Source organism: Prionailurus viverrinus, chromosome B3 (genome assembly GCF_022837055.1).
Source record: "Prionailurus viverrinus isolate Anna chromosome B3, UM_Priviv_1.0, whole genome shotgun sequence".
Lineage (NCBI taxonomy): Eukaryota > Metazoa > Chordata > Mammalia > Carnivora > Felidae > Prionailurus > Prionailurus viverrinus.
This window is the reverse complement of record NC_062566.1, coordinates 26,263,183-26,281,239: the sequence shown is the minus strand read 5'-3', so window position 1 is coordinate 26,281,239 and position 18,057 is coordinate 26,263,183. Positions and strand designations below refer to the sequence as shown.

Sequence of the window (18,057 nt, the reverse complement as noted above, 5' to 3'; positions counted from 1 at the left end):
ACATAGGGCTCTGTGCTGACAGCTCAGAGCCTGGAGCCTGCTTTGGATTCTGTGTCTCCCTCTCTTTCTGCCCCTCCTCCGTGTGCGCTGTTTCTCTTTCTCTCTCTCTCTCAAATAAACATTAAAAAAAAAATAAAGCAATCTCTACACACATATTGGGGCTTGAACTCACAATCCCAAGATCAAGAGTCTCCAGTGATTGAGCCAGCCAAGCACCTCTACATCAGGATTTTTTGCATGCATATTCTCAACTGCTAAACACTTTCTGCAAGGCTATCTGGTCCCTTCCACCCAGACACTATTCTCACCTCCTGGTCCAAAATGTGACCAACTTGATAAGAATTCTGAAACTTAATTGATCAATCAACCCACAGTTAAGATGTATTTATTAAACTATTATGGATTCATTAACTATTTGTTAATATCTGTGCTAAGAAATACAAGGAATGGAAAAATAAGGTTTGCTTTAAAAGGTGTAAGACCAGCGTGCTATGTGGCCATGGACAAGGTAATTCTCTCTTTAATTTTTCAATTTAAAAACAAGAGGGGAAAGGGTAACAAGCAATTGACCTACTTCAGAATCTTGGCAACAAAGTCCTACTTTTGCAAATACAATTCAAGTTGCTACATATGTGTTTAAACAACTAGCAAACTGGAGTCCCAGGAAGGTCAGCAATACCTCACAAAAGAGCGCCTGATTCATCCCCCAATTTCTAGGAAAGGAAAAAGGCACTTTACAAAACCAAAGTAAAATCTAAGAGGCCTCAGGCTGCACCTGAGCTTTAGAACCTTCCAACCGAAGCAGTATAACTTACACCACTGGAAAAGGAGAGAAACAGCAAAACTAATCAGGCAAAGTGCATTAAAAGAGCCAAGAAATAAAGGCCAAGAAGAAAAGCTTTCAGATGATCACTTTGGCCCAGAACCAGTTTAAGTCGGACCAGAGCAATGAGTCCCAGAGAAGACAACAGGACAAACTTAGAATGCTCCACCAGCAAACAGTCTGAGCTGCCTCCGTGGGGTGAGTGGTCAGCATCAGAATGAGGAAAGATGGAAGGGACAAGAAGAGGAGTGGGCACAGAAAGACAGCAGAAACAAAACTTCAGCCAGCCTGGAAGGTCCCCAGGAGATTTTGTAAAGGGTATTTGTTTTTTAATTAACATATCATCCTTCAAGCCAGCCTTGTCTGAAGCTGCCTGTAGAATAAAACACAGAGTAACAGTAGAACATACTTTCCCCCTTTTTCTAATAAAAACAATAAACAGACAAATCAATATGCAGGTAGGAGGGGGAAATATAGTTAAAATAGCGAGGAGGTGAAGTCATAACACATCCCATTAAGATGATTTTTCATTTTTCACAAATAAGCTATGCCTTAATAAGAGACCCATAGGAAAAAAAAGAGACACACACATAGGTTTCACACACTTCTTTCAAAGTACCTACATAATACATACTGGCTTCCTACTTATACTAAATTCAGTTCCTTCAAAGTTCTTAATGTCCTGTAGCTCCCTAGAGCAGTTGCCTTGAGCTGACCTCTGTCCCCTGCTGGTCAGGATGTTATTCTTGGCTTTAAGCACGGGAACAATTCCTCCTGATCTGGCCTGACTAGGGCTTGCATGAAGAGAGTCCAGTGTACTGTAAACAGTGATGTGATATTTACAGATACAAATACACATACACACACACCATCTGTTAGGTTCAGCCTCAGATTCACCATCCTGCATCCCTCTCTCTCTTGTAGAAGAGATGAACCTCTTATTAAAGAAGTCAGAAAGGATGGCCCCATCTTCAACGGGCTTTCTCTAGACAGTTAATCAGGTACCTTCCCGTTTACACAGGAATTCAGTACAACCACTAACTATAGACCAATTTGTGGTCCTGTTGGTACCAGAAAAACAAGTCCCAGCAATTTTAATGAGCAACCCACTCTTCATAAGGGATAACTGAAATTCCTGAAATTAATATTCAGTGTTATTTCCTGGTGAACAAAAGGATGAGCCAAAAGATGAGTCACAGCTTATAAAATACTTCAACTCAAGGTCAATGGTTTGAATCTATCTAGGCTTATGAGTTAACCATAACTTGTTAATACCTGTCAGCTAAGTCACGGTCACAGTTCAAACAGCTTTGGTCTTCCTTTGGGAAAAAGGTCTGAACTGGTGTATAGAAAAATTAACATAACTACTTGCAACCCTCCTCAACCCACTTTTCAGGTACCAGTAAGATTTGTTACAGCATAGTCAAAAAGCTTATTATAATTACATACTTTTCCCACAATCACATTTAAGTAGATAACACGTTTCTTGACTATGGCCATGAAGATAAAGATACTGGGGAGCTTGCTAGAATATGGCTGAGAAATCTGTCAAGTGGATTACACCCCGGATTCTACCCACTGGTGTTAAATATGTTATTGGAGAGAACAAAACCAACAGTCTTCGGGTTACATCAAACTCCCCAGGAGCAGCTACAATTTCGAGATCAGCTCTAGGCAAAAGGCTAGCCACCCAAAAGATCACGGAAAACATGCTGGCATACTCAGTTCCAAAGTATCTTAAATCCTGTGTTCCAACACAATGTAGGAGAGAGTGAAAAAGAGCGAGACCTGTAAGAAACCTGCTTTTGAAAGAAATAGAAAATTTCTGCCTCTTGGGGATGTCAACCACCTAACCATCAGAGAACAAGTCTAGTGGGTGTGTGAGTCAGTGTGAGCAGTCATCCTCTCACTCACTGCTATGTGATATTTGGGCGTCATTTAACCTGAGCCTCAGGTCCTCATCTGTATACATAAGGCACGAATGGGACAACTGATAGAAAAGCACCAGAGCATCTGGCACGCAGTAGGTAGTCTTGGAATGTATGTCCATTCTTTTTCTTTACTCCAGTCATTCTACACTAGAACTTCTTTCAATTGAATTACAGTTTCTCAGAATCAAGTGACTGGTTTCTCTTCAACCTGTAGCAGTCCACTCTCTCTAATCCATTTTATCCAAAAGCATAAATTTAAATTAGAAACTTCCAGTATGTGTTCTACCGCATGACAAAAGTCTCTAAAAGAGCAACTCCTTCTGCACAATACAGAAGCTGGGTTGGGAAGAATTTATAACCCCGCTCCCATCTCTAAATCCTTTCGTCCCTACTTTCAGACTACACTGCCATCCCGAGCATTAAACTGAGTAAGGACTATTTCTCATTATAATAAAGGCACAAGTTTGTGCAGGACAAACACCACGCAAAAAATGCAGTCACTCTGCACTGAGTATCTAAATAAGGAAAGTGATCAATATAAGCCTCTGTGTCTGTTACCTCTGTAACAGGTTTTTGAGGTTACCTCTGTATTTCATCTAATCTGCTATTTCCTCATCAGTGCATTAGTAAACTATCTTAGTAAACTTCTCTTACGCTTGTTTCCCTGTCTCTTCTTCCTTGTGAATTGTTTTGTTATGTCTACTAATCCCTTCAATTCATATCTGCTAGGAAACAGATTCTGAGCCAACACACTAGCTTGCTACAATGCAGCAAGGTGATATTTGTTCAATTTCTGAACTGAAAACTATAATCTTTCCATTAGCCCTTTGTTATTGTGCCAAATATGGAAATAAACCTAGTTCCTTTGAATTAACATTTACTTGTTTATCTCAAATATCTTCACTTTTTTTTTTTTTTATTAAATTTTTTTTTTCAACGTTTATTTATTTTTGGGACAGAGAGAGACAGAGCATGAACGGGGGAGGGGCAGAGAGAGGGAGACACAGAATCGGAAATAGGCTCCAGGCTCTGAGCCATCAGCCCAGAGCCCGACGCGGGGCTCGAACTCCCAGACCTCGGATCGAGACCTGGCTGAAGTCGGACGCTTAACCGACTGCGCCACCCAGGCGCCCCTTTTTTTTTTTTTTTTTCAAATATCTTCACTTTCTTAGGAAAATTTGCCTTTCCCTAAAATGTCATTTTAAAAGAGCTAATTTTGTTGTTGTTGTTGTTGTTTGTAATTTTAACTCCAGTATAGTTAACATACAGTGCTGTTAGTTTCAGGTATACATTTCTATATATTACTCAGTGCTCATCAAGATAAGTGTATTCTGAACAATGCTTTTTTTTTAACACTTTATTTTGAGAGAGAGAGAGAGAGAGAGAGAGAGCACGCCCATGAGCAGCAGGGAGAGGAGAGAGAATCCTAAGCAGACTTCTACACTGCCAGCGCAGAGCCAGACATGGGGCTCAATCCCAGAAACTGTGAGATCATGACCTGAGCCAAAATCAAGAGTGGGACAGCCAACCAACTGAGCCACCCAGGCACTACATGGGCCAATGCTTTCCTAAATAGGACTTTACTGCATCTGGGAAGGAAAAAGCCTTAAGAAAAATTTCTGATTTTACCATGTTTGGAAACAAAGGAAAATGCAGAAAAGAAAAGGTTACCCATGATCCCATCAACCTATATAATTGTTTTTATATTTTTAATAATTAAAAAATTAAAGTCAACAGAAAAATACCAATAAATATACAATTTTCTAAATATATGTCCCATAACCCCTCCCCCCCACACACAGAATTCTTAGGGTGAAGGAAGAAGAAAGAGGGAGTATTCAAGTGTATATTGTTCTAATCCTGGCCTCTCGGGCAACCTGCCATAACTAACAGCAGTAGTATTCCCTTCAAGGCAACCAAACAGTAGACCTCTTTCAGGCAGCCAGTCACGTAGTCAGGCGAACATTTACAAGTATTTGCTGACGGCCTACTCTGTGCTAAGCAGTATAGTAGCTGTTCAGTAGACACAATGTAGAGAGAGAAAGACCCTACTCTGAGCAGTTCAGTCATTTAAATATGGAGGCAGATGTATAAGTAAATAGTCATCGTCATATAATTTTATAAGTCTTAGGACATATTTATGAACAGAATGCTACGGAATTCACACTATCTCTAGGAGAATTTTTTAAAAAGTCTTTTTAGAGGAGTGCCTTGAAAGATGAGTAGAAATCTGCCAGGCAGACAGAAGGATTCTAGTTTGGAGAAAACAAAATGTGTAGAGGCAGAGTCAAGAAAGAATAGGAATTATGGGGGACACAGTGTAGCTGGTGTGTCCAGTTTGTATTGACAGAGAATGGTGTGAATGAGCTGACTTGGACGTAAAGCCACAATGGAAGGCCCTTTTATGCTGTGCTTCAGATTCCAGACAGAATCCTATAGACATGAAGGAGTCAATAGAGATCTTTAAGTAAAGGGATGAGATGTTAACTTTGGTCCTCCTGTGGCCCCAAAAATGATTGTTGGCAGTAGGGGAGCCAGACTGGAAAAGGAAAATTTAGCAGCAAGGAGGGAAGTTCTGTGAAGGCAGGGATGAGGTCTATTTTATTCACTAGTTCCTAGCACTACCCCTGGCACAAATATCTCTAATAACATCTGCTAATAAATATGTATGAATGAGCAACAGAACTCTGAAGAACATTATTAACATTTAGGAAGTAGAAAGAGGAGGAAGAACCAAGGAAATTTTAAGGTTTATCTTTAAAAATACTAGTGACCACTGAGTATCAAAGAAATGTAAATTAAAAAACAAGAGTTGTCAAATATCCCCTATTAAAAAAAATACCAACAGACTCTGATAACTTTTACATAATGTTCTATTAAACCTTCATGGCACAAATGGCTCCCATGTTATATAAAGTGCAGTATAATAGTGGTGCCTGGGTGGCTCAGTGGGAAGCATCTGACTTCCATTCAAGCCATGATCTCTCAGTATGGGAGTTCAAGCCCTGTGTTGGGCTCTGTGCTGACAGCTCAGAGCCTGAAACCTGCTTCAGATTCTGTGTCTCCCTCTCTCTGCCCCTCCCCTGCTCACGTTCTGTCTCTCTCTCTCAAAAATAAACATTAAAAAAAAAAAAAGACTTTAAAGTGCAATATAATAAAGGAAGTATACCTCATAACCAAAGAGGGCTTATCCCAGGAATGTAAGGGCAGTTTAATATCAAGAGATCAAAGTAATTTTTATATTAACACATACTAAGGGAGAAAAAGTATATAACCTTCTCAACAGATGTCGAAAATGCATGGGATAAAAATCAACACCCATTATGATTTTCTTTTTTAATTTTAGCAAACTAGAAATAGAGGGAAGTCTCTTAATTTGGTAAGAGTTATCTGACAGAAACTTCAGCAATCATAACATTAGATAATGAAACATTAGAATTATTTTTTTCTATTAAAGACTGAAAGGCCAGGAGCCCTTTTATTACTACTACTATGCAATATTGTACTAAAGGTCATATAATGCAACCAAGACAAAAAGAAACATGGTGCATAAGAATAGGAATTTTAAAGAACAGAATAAAATCCAGAAATAATCCTATGTATATACAGGACTTTTGTATCCACTCTGTTGTATATGTATGATAAAGAGATATGCCAATTAATAAAAAAAAACCAAATTATATGAATTTGTTCATATATATGCATAAAATACTTATAGAAGGATACACAAAACACTGATAATATTGATCACCTCTGGAGAGACGAACTGAATTGGGGCTGGGAAACAGGCTAGGAAACTATAAACTTTCATGCCTTTAAAATTTTAAACCATGTCCATGCATAACCAAGTCAAAAGCTAAATAAAATGTATAGATTTAAAAAGATAAATTTTGGGGGCAGCTGGGTGGCTCAATTGGTTAAGCATCCAATTTCAGCTCAGGTCATGATCTCACAGTTTGTGGGTTTGAGCCCTGCATCAGGCTCTGTGCTGACTATGCAGAGCCTCCTTGGGATTCTCTCTCTCCCTCTCTCTGCCCCTCCCCCACGGTCACTGGCACTCTCTTTCTCAAAATAAACTTTAAAAAAAAAAATATATATATATATATATATTTAAAATTTTTTTAAAGATGCCATTTCTGCCTACCAATTAACAAAATTAAAAAGACTGAAAACATACAGTATTGGTAATAGTATGGGAAAGAGGTGCTTTCATACAATGTGGCAACTATATATAATTCATGCCACTTCTTTGTATCAATTTGGCACTAACCAAGCAGTTTTAAAAATGCAAACCCTATGACCCACACCACCAGTTCTAGGAATCGAGTGTACAGAAACATCAGCATGAAGGTACAAAGCAGACAAACCTATATAAACATAAACACTCTTGTTGTTTCAAATGTTTTGCCATTAGAAACAATGTTGCAATGAATACTGGCTATTTGAATATTCACTCTTGCTTTCTTTATAATGACAAAATGTTAGGAACAACCTAAACCAAAAATTAATAAGAAAATGAATAAATTATGAAATGTCAATATAATGGGCCACCATATAACCAAAACCTGTCACATTTTTGTTAAAGACACTAAAACACCCCAAACATGGCATTAATCTGTAAAACGCTGAATCAAAACCATTTACCCGTTTTTCCATTTTTACTTCTTAAAAAAAATAAAATGAAAAAATTTACATGAATTTCAAATTAAATCCAAATTAGTTCTATTTGCTTACTTAAGTTACTATCAGTATACTTAAATTATACTATAACTACTGCTACCACTAAAAATTTTCTAAAAATGAAAAAAAATTCCAAAACTCCATTGGCAGCCCTCCAAATTTCTCACCAAAAAAAAAAAAAAAGTTGGAAATTAAAACCAAATCTGTGTAGCGATTTCTAACTATAAATGGTTCTTGTTTTAAAGGCAATATTTCATTTATTTTTTCTTTTTTTAAAAATTTTAATTCCAGTGTAGTTAAGTGTTATATTCGTTTCAGGTGTATGATAATAATGACTCAACGATTCCATAATATTACTCAGTGTTCATCAAATGTACCTTTTAAAAAAATATTTATTTTTGAGACAGAGCGAGCATGAGCAGAGGAGGGGCAGAGGGAGAGGGAGACAGCGAATCCCAAGCAGGCTCTGCGATAATCCCAAATTGTGAGATCATGACCTGAGCTGAAACCAAAAGTTGGACGCTTAACTAACTGAGCCACCCAGGTGCCCCATCATCAAGGCTGCTCTTAATCATCTTCACCTATTTCACTCATTCCCCCAGCTCCCCTCTGATAACCATCCTTTTGTTCTCTATAGTTGAGAATGTTTTTTGGTTTGTCTTTTTTTCCTCTTTGTTCCTTTGTTTTGTTCCTCAAATTCCAAATATGAATGAAATCATATGGTATTTGTCTTTCCCTGACTTACTTCACTTAGCATTATACTCTCTTGCAAATGCAAGATTTCATTCTTTTTTTTTTATGACTGAATATTCCAGTGTGTGGGTATATATATATATATATATATATATATATATATGTATATATTTGTACATATATATATGTAATACACCTACATCCATGTATATATATACCCCCCCACACACACACACACATCTTCTTTATCCATTCATCAATCGATGGACACTTGGGTTGCTTCCATAATTTGCTACTGTCAATAATGTTGCAGTAAACATAGGGTTTCACGTATCCCTTTGAATTTGTGTTTTGGTATTCTCTGGGTAAATACCCAGTAGTGCGATTACTGGATCACAGGATATTTCTATTTTTAATTTTTTGAGGACCATCCATGGTGTTTTCCATAGTGGTTGCACCGTCTGCATCCCCACCAACAGTGCACGAGGGTTGCTATTTCTCCACATCCTTGCCAAAACTTGTTTCTTGCGTGCGTGCGTGCGTGTGTGTGTTTGGCGGGAGGAGGGGAGAGGGAGGGATATACATATATATATATATAGAGAGAGAGAGAGAGAGACAAAGAGAGAGAGAGAGAGAGAGAGAGAGAGAGAGAGAGAGAGAGAGAGAGAGAATGAATCTTAAGCAGGCTCCATGCCCAGTCCAGAACAAGAAGCAGAGCTCAATCCTACCACCCTGGGATCAGGACCTGAGCCAAAATCAAGAGTCGGACGCTTAACCAACTAAGCCACCCAGGTGCCCCGTCTTGTGTTTTTTATTTTAGTCATTCTGACAGGTGTGTTTTTATTTTTAAAAAAGAAAAAAACATTTTTTCATAAAAAATGAATATACATAGACTGATTAAACAAGTAAAAAACTTAACATTTCAGTGGTTTATCATGTGCATTTCTAGTCTACCTCCAGCTGGGTCAATTCCTAGGTTGTTCTTAGAGCTGCCGAAAAATACACAAAGGAAAGCAGTGGAGGTAGTGCTTGCAATCAGACCTACCTCGTGTTTTTTTTTTGTTTGTTTTTTGTTTTTTAAAGTATAGTGTGCTCAAGCCTAATTGTTTCTACTCATGTAGGGGGCTGGGCAGGGATGCAAGAGCACCTGGCTCTGGGGGTTCAAACAGACCAGGTTCGGCCACTGGCTGCTGACAAAATCCAGAGGCACAGAGACGAGCGGTGGTGGAACAAGAAAGGAGTTTATTTCAGTGAGGCCAACACCGGGAAGACGGTGGACTAGCGGCTCAGACTGTCTCCAAAGTGCCGAAAATACTTCCAGGCTTATATAAGGAAAATGTGGGACAGTGGTGGGTGGGTACATGCACGTGGGCAGTGAAGGTTCACTGGATCCTTGTCTTGGAGTCAATCACACGGGGTCTTGCAGGCTCAGGGCAGTTCTTGTTGCTTGAGGGGATAGTTTCGGTTCCGTCACAGGATGCTTTGCCCGCAGGGTCTCTTGCCTGAGTTAAGAGATAAGCTGGAAAGAACTTAATCAATTAGAAAGTTTGAGGTCATAATGGAGGTAGCTGAAGTTCTCTTTAACTCACTTTTTCTTCACTATCCCTATTTAACTGCTCTATTTCCATGGACCAAACTTCAAAAAAAAAATTATTTTCATTTTCATTTTCTTTTTAATGTTTTCTTTTAAAAAGTCAGAGAAACTATGGGGTATTTTAATGTCTCCAATTTTTTTTTCTGCTTTTTGTGCAGGCCCTCGCTATAAGAGATTCTGTTTCCTAACAAATAAAACATGACATGCAATTCCTAAGTCCACATATTCAAATGGGTAAACATTTCTACCTTCCAGTGGTTCCCCAATTAAGTTTTCTCTACCAATATACTAAATATCAAGTCCCTTCAGAGGATACAGTAAATGTATTTACTTATGAAAGAAATCATTAATAGGACTACTCTCAGCAATCTGGACAACAGTAGTTTGGGAACTCACAAGCAGCTGCTTAAAACAACATCCAACACAGAACACTGCACAGTGGGTATTCAAAAACTGTCTTACTTTAAAAAATATCCCACATTGGGGCGCCTGGGTGGCGCAGTCGGTTAAGCGTCCGACTTCAGCCAGGTCACGATCTCGCGGCCCGTGAGTTCGAGCTCCGCGTCAGGCTCTGGGCTGATGGCTCAGAGCCTGGAGCCTGTTTCCCATTCTGTGTCTCCCTCTCTCTCTGCCCCTCCCCCGTTCATGCTCTGTCTCTCTCTGTCCCAAAAATAAATAAATGTTGAAAAAAAAATTTAAAAAAAAAATCCCACATTATCAGGTCTTTTTATTCTGGTATTCATGTACTGCAAGACATAAAATCTCTTTCTTTTACACATTAAGAGACCAAGTGAACTTCAAACTTAAAGTCCTACAAATCCCAGGGACCCCTGGCTGGCTGGCTCAGTAGTTACAGCATGTGACTCTTGATCTTGGGTTGTGAGTTGGGAGCTCCACGTTGGGCGTAGAGATTACTTAAAAATAAACAAATAAAATATAATTATAGTTTACCTTTAAAAAATGCTAAGGCCAGATAACCATGAAGAAAGGCCTTATACAATCCTTCTGATGAAATAAAATGGGAATGGTACTAAAACTCCAGACTCTTCCATCTATTACATCAAGCACTGACTGTGTAAGAACCAAGAAGAAAGAAACTAACTGCTATTAAAGCATTAAAATCACACTAGGAACTGAAGAGCAGGAAACTCAAAGTAGGGCTGACCAAGTTTTAAGCTTCCCACAAGAGTCCAAAGCTTCAGGCAATACAGAAGGGTTAATTTAGCTATTTAATGTGAAAAGCTCTTCAGTGTTAAAAACTTCCTAACCAGCGGAAGTGAAGGGCTAGGGTTTATCAGCACACCATCAGCCAAGTGTGTGAAGGCCCCAGATCAGAAATAGTCAGGCTCTAACACCTGAGGAGCAAAAGATGTTCTCTTCCTTTCAAAAATGTTATTTCTGTCTCCCCTGGCTCAGATTCCCTTCTGAAAAATTTTTTTAAATGTTTATTTGTTCTTGAGAGAGAGAGAGAGAGAGAGAGAGAGAGAGAGAGAAGGAGAGACAGAGTGTGAGTGGGAGAAGGGGCAGAGAGAGAGAGAATCTGAAGCAGGTTCCAGGCTCCAAGCCATCAGCCTGACGTGGGGCTTGAACCACAAACCATGATACCATGACTTGAGCTAAAGTCAGACGCTTAAGTGACTGAGTCACCCAGGTGCCCATCAGATTCCCTTCTATATGTAAGAGAGCATTTATCACATATTAAAGAAAGCAATTCAATCCATTCACTTCTTGCTCCTTCCAGTTCACACAGGCCAAAGAATACGGTCCAGCAAGAAATAACAAAGGTAGCAACCAGCTGTGAAGCATTAACATGCACCAAAGAAGGAACTGTACATATACTAAGTACTATTAACAACATAAAGAAATCAAAGCATCCAGAGCTTAAGCAAGCTGCCCAAGGTTACTAAACTAATAAGGACAGAGCTAAGGTGCTGAGGTTTGAATGTAAGTCTTCAAATCCTAGTCTTTCCACTTCACATGGCCTTGAGAAATACAAGACATGTTATCATTCATCTTGTCAGATAATATATATGTCACGTGTTTGCCTAGGCACAAAATTATTCTGAAAGAATATATAAGAAACCAGTAACATTGGTTGTCTCTGTCGGGGAGTTGGGGGAGACTTTCCTCACCCCTTCACGGTCCTTCTAGTTGGACTTCGAATCAAATTGACACGAGACAGATTAACAGGAGAAAATAAAATTTAATAGTGTACATATGGGGAATCCACACAGACAAGAAATCCAAAGACAATGAGGCAACAAGAAGTTTACGTGAGCTAAAGAGAGGGGTAGGTTGGAGGATACAAAGGGGAGGAAAGCAATTACAGGAAGGTGAAAAGCGGTATTTTGAAAAACAAAGTTGCCTTATTATGCAGGTAAGTTTCTTAGGTAAAGGGGAGCCAGTTTTAATAGCTTTCTTCCAGGTATAGGCTCTCCTTTCCAATGTAAATTTAGGCAGCTGAAGACCTCAAAGAGAGCTTTTCCTGTATCTCCTCAGTTTTGATTATTTTTAACCCAAAATAATGTTCATGCCAAAGTGGCCCGCCCACCTTAGGGCAGCCCGCCAGAGGCCCCTAGGTCTCAGAGGACAACTTAGGTAGCTGAGAGACATGGCAAGAGAAGGAAATATTTACCATGTTCTCTTTCATGTGACTATATTATCTACTAAAAAAATAAAATGTGTTAATTTTATATAGCTTTCAACTAAAATATATAACAGGAATATCTGAACACACTGCTTTAAAAAGTATTTTAAACTATCCCACCAAATGATAAGTTTGTTAATAGTCTTCATATCACGGCAAAAAGGAATGAGTTTAGGGAGCTCTACAAAGAGGGGATTTATAACTGCTTTTGGAACTCCTAGCTCCTAGTCCTAAACAGGGGGATGTTCCAAGCTCCTGCAGGGATTGTGCCACACTCACTTTCTTCCTGGTGGCATCTGTCAATAGCATGTTTAGTAAACACAAGCTGGCATCTCTCCTCCAGGCTTAAAAACCTACCTCTCCAGATTAAAGTTATCAGAGGATAAAGAGCTCCCAGAGACAATGGAGGAAACGATTCAACAAGAAAACAAGGAAGTAAACATTTCTAAGTTGTCAGAAGAGAAAATACATGTCAAGAGGTTGAGGAACAGAAGATGGTAAGAGAGAAGAGAAAAAAAGAAGAAAACAGAAATCTGGAGAATAAACAGAAGGCTCCTCACCACCAGCAAGAGCAAAATCATTCAGGTTCCCACATGGAGTCTGGGGGCAAGGGTGGGGAATAGTTGGTCACTATGAGAAAAAAAACCTGAGGCAGCTTGCCAACTGCTACCCCTTCCAGTTGGTTAATGAAGTGGCAAACCAAACGACCAGAAGAAACCTGAAAAGTCTTTCTAGGGAAAAAATAAGAATCTAAAGGACTTGGAGGACCCAGGGGGTGAGAGAGGTCTTAGCCAACAATGTTTATCTTTTTCCAATTGAAAGCTGAGACTTTAGGGGAAAAAAGGAGGAATGTGAATGTCTGTCAATAAACTGGAGTTGACTTTCCAGATCATACTGGAACATTCTTCCCCTACACCCCAACTTGGTCTACTACTTACCACTCTTTAGGTGTCCGTTCTAAATCCTACTTCTTCAAATCATGAGCAACTCTTAAATACAGAGAACTGAGGGTTGCTGGAGGGGTGTTGGGTGGGGGGATGGGCTAAATGGGCAATGGGTATTGAGAAGGATACTTGTTGGGATGAGCACTGGGGTGTTATATGTAAGTGATGAATCACTAAATTCTATTCGTGAAATCATTATTATACTCTATGTTAACGAACTAGGATTTAAATTGAAACAATAAAAAATAAATTAAAAAAAGAAACAATATCCATTAAAATACATAAATAAATAAGCACACAGTATTATAAAAGCTTATGTTATTATCTGTCTGCTCCCATTAGACTATAAGCTTGGGGAGATGCACAACTGCATACTCCCCACCAAGCACAGTGCTTGGCACCATTTTAATGAGTAAATGTATAAAAAAGATTATGGGCTCTCAGTCTGCTAAATGAATGCTGTTCACGGGGAGTAGGAGGAACACGTTTGTCTGAACACTTACTTGCCAATCTGACTATGAGAACTCAAAACTGAAAATAGAGGAAAAGAGAAAAATTCCAGGATAAAACCGGACAAAAAACCAGGAATGCTATGAGAAGAAAAGCAATGGAGGAGGTAACTATTAAGTCACAAAAGAAAATACCTGCGAATTAAGTTGCCAATATCTTAAGACATCTACAATAGAGATATCCAAAATAAATTAAAGTTTATGAATTTTATAAAATGAATAAGACATGGTCACTACCAGGGAAAATTGGAGTTAATGGATTTGTGAATGCAGTACGCCAATGAATGGGCAAATCTCATTCAAATCTTAAAAAGGGAAGACTGATGGCAGTATGTCTCAAAATGATAGTCTCCAGTAGAAATCCACAAACCACACTGGAGAATTTCTGAATGAGGATACAAGAGTCAGGGACATGATACAGCTGTTGGAGTACCCTTCAGTCTGCTCAATGATGAAGAATATGGATTGTTTTCTTGACTCAGATTCCAAAACCGGTGTGGTAATAAGAATGTTAGAGATAGGGAACTTCGAGCACCTTGTCATTTGCCGAATAGGTATTTATTTTAAAGGGGGAGAAGGGGTAGAAAATTCTTGCTGACAGTTTCATCCTAAAAGGATGAGGAACTACTATACTGGACTGCATCCAAACCAAGCAGACAGACTAGTTGAAAAAGAGAAAGTAACCATGTAATCTTTGAAAGTGTGACAGCCAACAACTAAAGTGCTGTCAGAAGAAGGCAGTTAAGAGAGCAAGTCCTAGATGTGGCACCAGTAATCCTGGAGTAAAGACCCAGTTCTGCCACAGTATGTGTACCTGAGCCCGGTCAACACTCTTCAGGCCATAGTTTCCTCATCCAAAAAGGGATAATACCTGTCCATCTCATATAATCAAAAAATTGGCTGTGAAGGTATTATGTAAACCTTGTCACAGTGATTTAAATAACATTAGACCTTTAATAAAATTAGCTGTTAACAACAACTAATATTTATTGATACTGAATTCTAACTACCAGATAGTTTTACAAGGACTGTCAAGTCCTCTCAATAGCCCTAAGGAGGTTGATACTCTTATCCATGTAGCAAGATTAGAAAACTCAGATTTCCAACTGTTAACTTGCCCAAGGTCCCCAAATGAGAAAAGTGGTGAAGGCTGTGTCAGAACACAGGTTTTCTGACTCTGGAGAGCCCACATTTTTTCCCTAAAACTTTAAAGGTTTATTTTTTAGTATTTATTTCGAGAGAGAGGGAGGCAGGGAGGGGGAGAGAGAAAATCCCAAACAGGCTCCATGCTGTCAGTGCAGATGGAGAGCCCACATTTTTATCCATTTGTTATACGCCTCTAAAAATGTAGGTTTCACAAAATTAAAATCTCAAAAACCTAAAATTCTAAAGAGAATACAGATGCTAGTATTTTTTACAGAAACCCTCAAAAGTGACATTCTGGGGGCGCCTGGTGGCTCCGTTGGTTGAGCGTCTGACTTTGGCTCAGGTCATGATCTTGTGGTGCGAGAGTTCAAGCCTCTCATCGGGCTCTGTGCTGACAGCTCAGAGCCTGGAGCTTGCTTTGGATTCGGTGTCTCCCTGTCTCTCTGCCCCTCCCTCGCTCACACTTTGTCTCTGTCTCTCTCTCTCTCTCTCTCTCTCTCTCTCTCTCAAAAATAAACATAAAAAAATTTTTTTAAGTATTAACTAGTATGGTTGCACAGCATTCTCCATTGAGTATAGATGTTCAAATCACATACACATGTATAAAGAAAGTGGAAGAGGACACAGTCAAAAAGATAATAGAATGGTGGTTCTGACCTAAAGGAAAAGTGCCAGGAAAGTCACTGCCCAAAAGGCCTGTTAATAAAGCTAAGGCTAACAAAAAGGGCTCTGTGAGAACCGTCTAGATCAACTCCTCTTCTTCCATTTCTCTCTCTTTTTTTTTCAGTGAGGCATTTTCTTTGCACATACGTATTACATCCCTAAAAAAAGAATCCCAGGATTTTCCCTCCTGTGTGTTTTTGTCTTGCTTCTTCATGGTCCATGATGCCAGCTGAGGCTGTCAGTACAATGAAACCAAACTGGCAAGACGGGAGCAGATTATTCTGCCATTTTTCTAGATCTTTGACTTGTACATCAAACCTGGAGCTTGTTTAACTCCACACTTGTTTAACCTGCCTGTGAGGTTCACAACAATTTTCCCAGCTCTGTGATCATTGATGATTTCAAATTCGCCAATGTAACCATGCTTCATCATCACCGTCAGAAATCGGATGATGACTTTGGAGCAGGGCCTAATAAGAACCTGGCGTTTGGTTTGCCTCTCTTTTCAGCATTGTTAATGCTCTTGAGAGCATTTGCCAGGACATTCATGCACACCATTATGGCAACACGGAAAGATGGCAGAAAGAGAGATCTTCCATTTCTCTATCAACAAATATCATCTTCAACTTGAAGAGGGGAAGAACAAGCCCTGTGGAAAGCAAGAACTGAAGCTCAGAATAGTAGAACCGCTGATTATTCCAAATCAGTTCAAGTCTCCAGACCTGCAAAACCTAACAATCCTGAGAATCCCAGGGGAGCCTGATGAACATCTGCTGCAGAACCTTAAGGATGAGCAAGGTTATCAAAACCTGAGAATGAGCAAACATGGTCCTAATTCCAAAGAGGGGATGTCTACTGAAGGTTACAAAAATTCCCAGCCTCTGACATCAATCCCCAGTAGACCGTACAATTTATCTTTCTTTTACATGCATACACACCTAGCTTAGCCAATGGGTTTTTTTGTTTGTTTGTTTTTTAAAATGCGCTTTGACCTTTTAGAAAGGGGAGTAGTGATTATCAGAAATGATTTACTAAAAACAAGTCTTTCAAAAAAGAATACAACTAGACTGAAAAAGAAAGGAACGGAATATTACAGTGCTACTCAAAATGAAGTCCGCAGCACTGGCCTCACCTAGGAGCTAGTTCAGAAATGCACTCTCAGGCCCCACCACAAACCTGCTGAATCATAATCTGTTTTAACAAGATCCCCAGGTGATTCTTTTTTTTTTTTTTAGTGTCTATTTATTTATTTATTTATTGAGAGAGAGGGGCAGGGGGAGCCATGCGAGCAGGGTAGTGGCAGAGAGAAAGGGAGACCAAGGATCTGAAGCGGGCTCTGCGCTGACAGCGAACTCACAAACCATGACATCATGACATCATGACCTCAGCTGAAGTCAGACACTTAACTGACTGAGCCACCAGGTGCCCGCCCCCCTCCGCCAGGTGATTCTTATATATGGTAAAGTTTGAAAATCACCAATACATGGAAGAGATTTACATTTCAGCAAGGCATTTGACAAGTGTTTCATGATATCTTTGTTCACAGTGAGATTTCCTTCTATTAATTTGTTATATTTATTTGCTTGGCAAAATATTAAGCAGTTGACACACTTATTTTTTTTTTAATGTTTATTTATTTTTGAGACAGGGAGAGAGAGGGTACAAGCAGGGGAGGGGAAGAGAGAGAAGGAGACAGAAGACCCGAAGCAGGCTCTGTGCTGACAGCAGAGAGCCCAACACGGGGCCCGAACCCATGAACCATGAGATCATGACTGAGCCAAAGTTGGACGCTCAACTGACTGAGCCACCCAGGCACCTGACACACTTACTTCTCATAATAACCATACAAGGTAGGTATTATTATCTGTAACTTACAGATATTAATACTAGCAAAGATTAAACAGCACTATCTGCCAAGCACTGTTCCAAGGACTTCATATATATTAACTTATTTAATCCTTATAACAACTCTTCATGGTAGGTACTATTTTTACCCACGTTTTACACGTGATGAAACTGAGGCAGAGTGAGTTTTAAGCACCTTGCTCACACTCCAGCAGAAATTTGTGGTATAGCTCTTAACCACTACTTTCTATAGCCAAGTATGCTGCCACAGTGGGGCATATGATAGCCCTGTGGGAAACTAAACAACTATACCCAAAGACAGTCCATTAAATTAAAAAAAAAAAAAAAAAATCAATAGGACTGGGGGGATGAATTTTAAAGGACACAAAAAAATAAAAAGACATTAAAGAATTCCCTGAAATGAGAGAGACAAGTAGACTAATGTTTATTGAGAGCATACAGTATGCTGGGATGGGCCATAATCTAAAGCACTTTGCATTCATTTTTTTATTCAACCATTCCAACAGGCCCATTTGTAGGTATTAAGGCATTTTATATATAAGGAAATAGAGGCCCAGACAA

The 18,057-nt window shown here is 39.3% G+C and overlaps 1 protein-coding gene and 1 pseudogene across 3 annotated transcripts in view; both read right to left on the bottom strand.

The window, feature by feature from the left end:
• The window catches only part of PTPN9 (protein tyrosine phosphatase non-receptor type 9), a 79,955-nt gene that overhangs the window by 44,335 nt on the left and 17,563 nt on the right, over nucleotides 1–18,057 (bottom strand). Inside the window, exon 2 of one of the 3 annotated variants that reach the window (XM_047862536.1) lies at nucleotides 9,275–9,646. The exons of 1 other annotated variant lie outside the window; for it this stretch is intronic. In XM_047862536.1, coding sequence (XP_047718492.1) covers nucleotides 9,275–9,490 — 216 coding nt within the window. In that variant the 5' untranslated portion in view covers nucleotides 9,491–9,646. The remainder of the gene's footprint in view (nucleotides 1–9,274; nucleotides 9,647–18,057) is intronic. One more of the 3 variants, XM_047862537.1, reaches the window with a different exon arrangement.
• Nucleotides 15,573–16,188, bottom strand: LOC125167811 (40S ribosomal protein S15a-like; annotated as a pseudogene).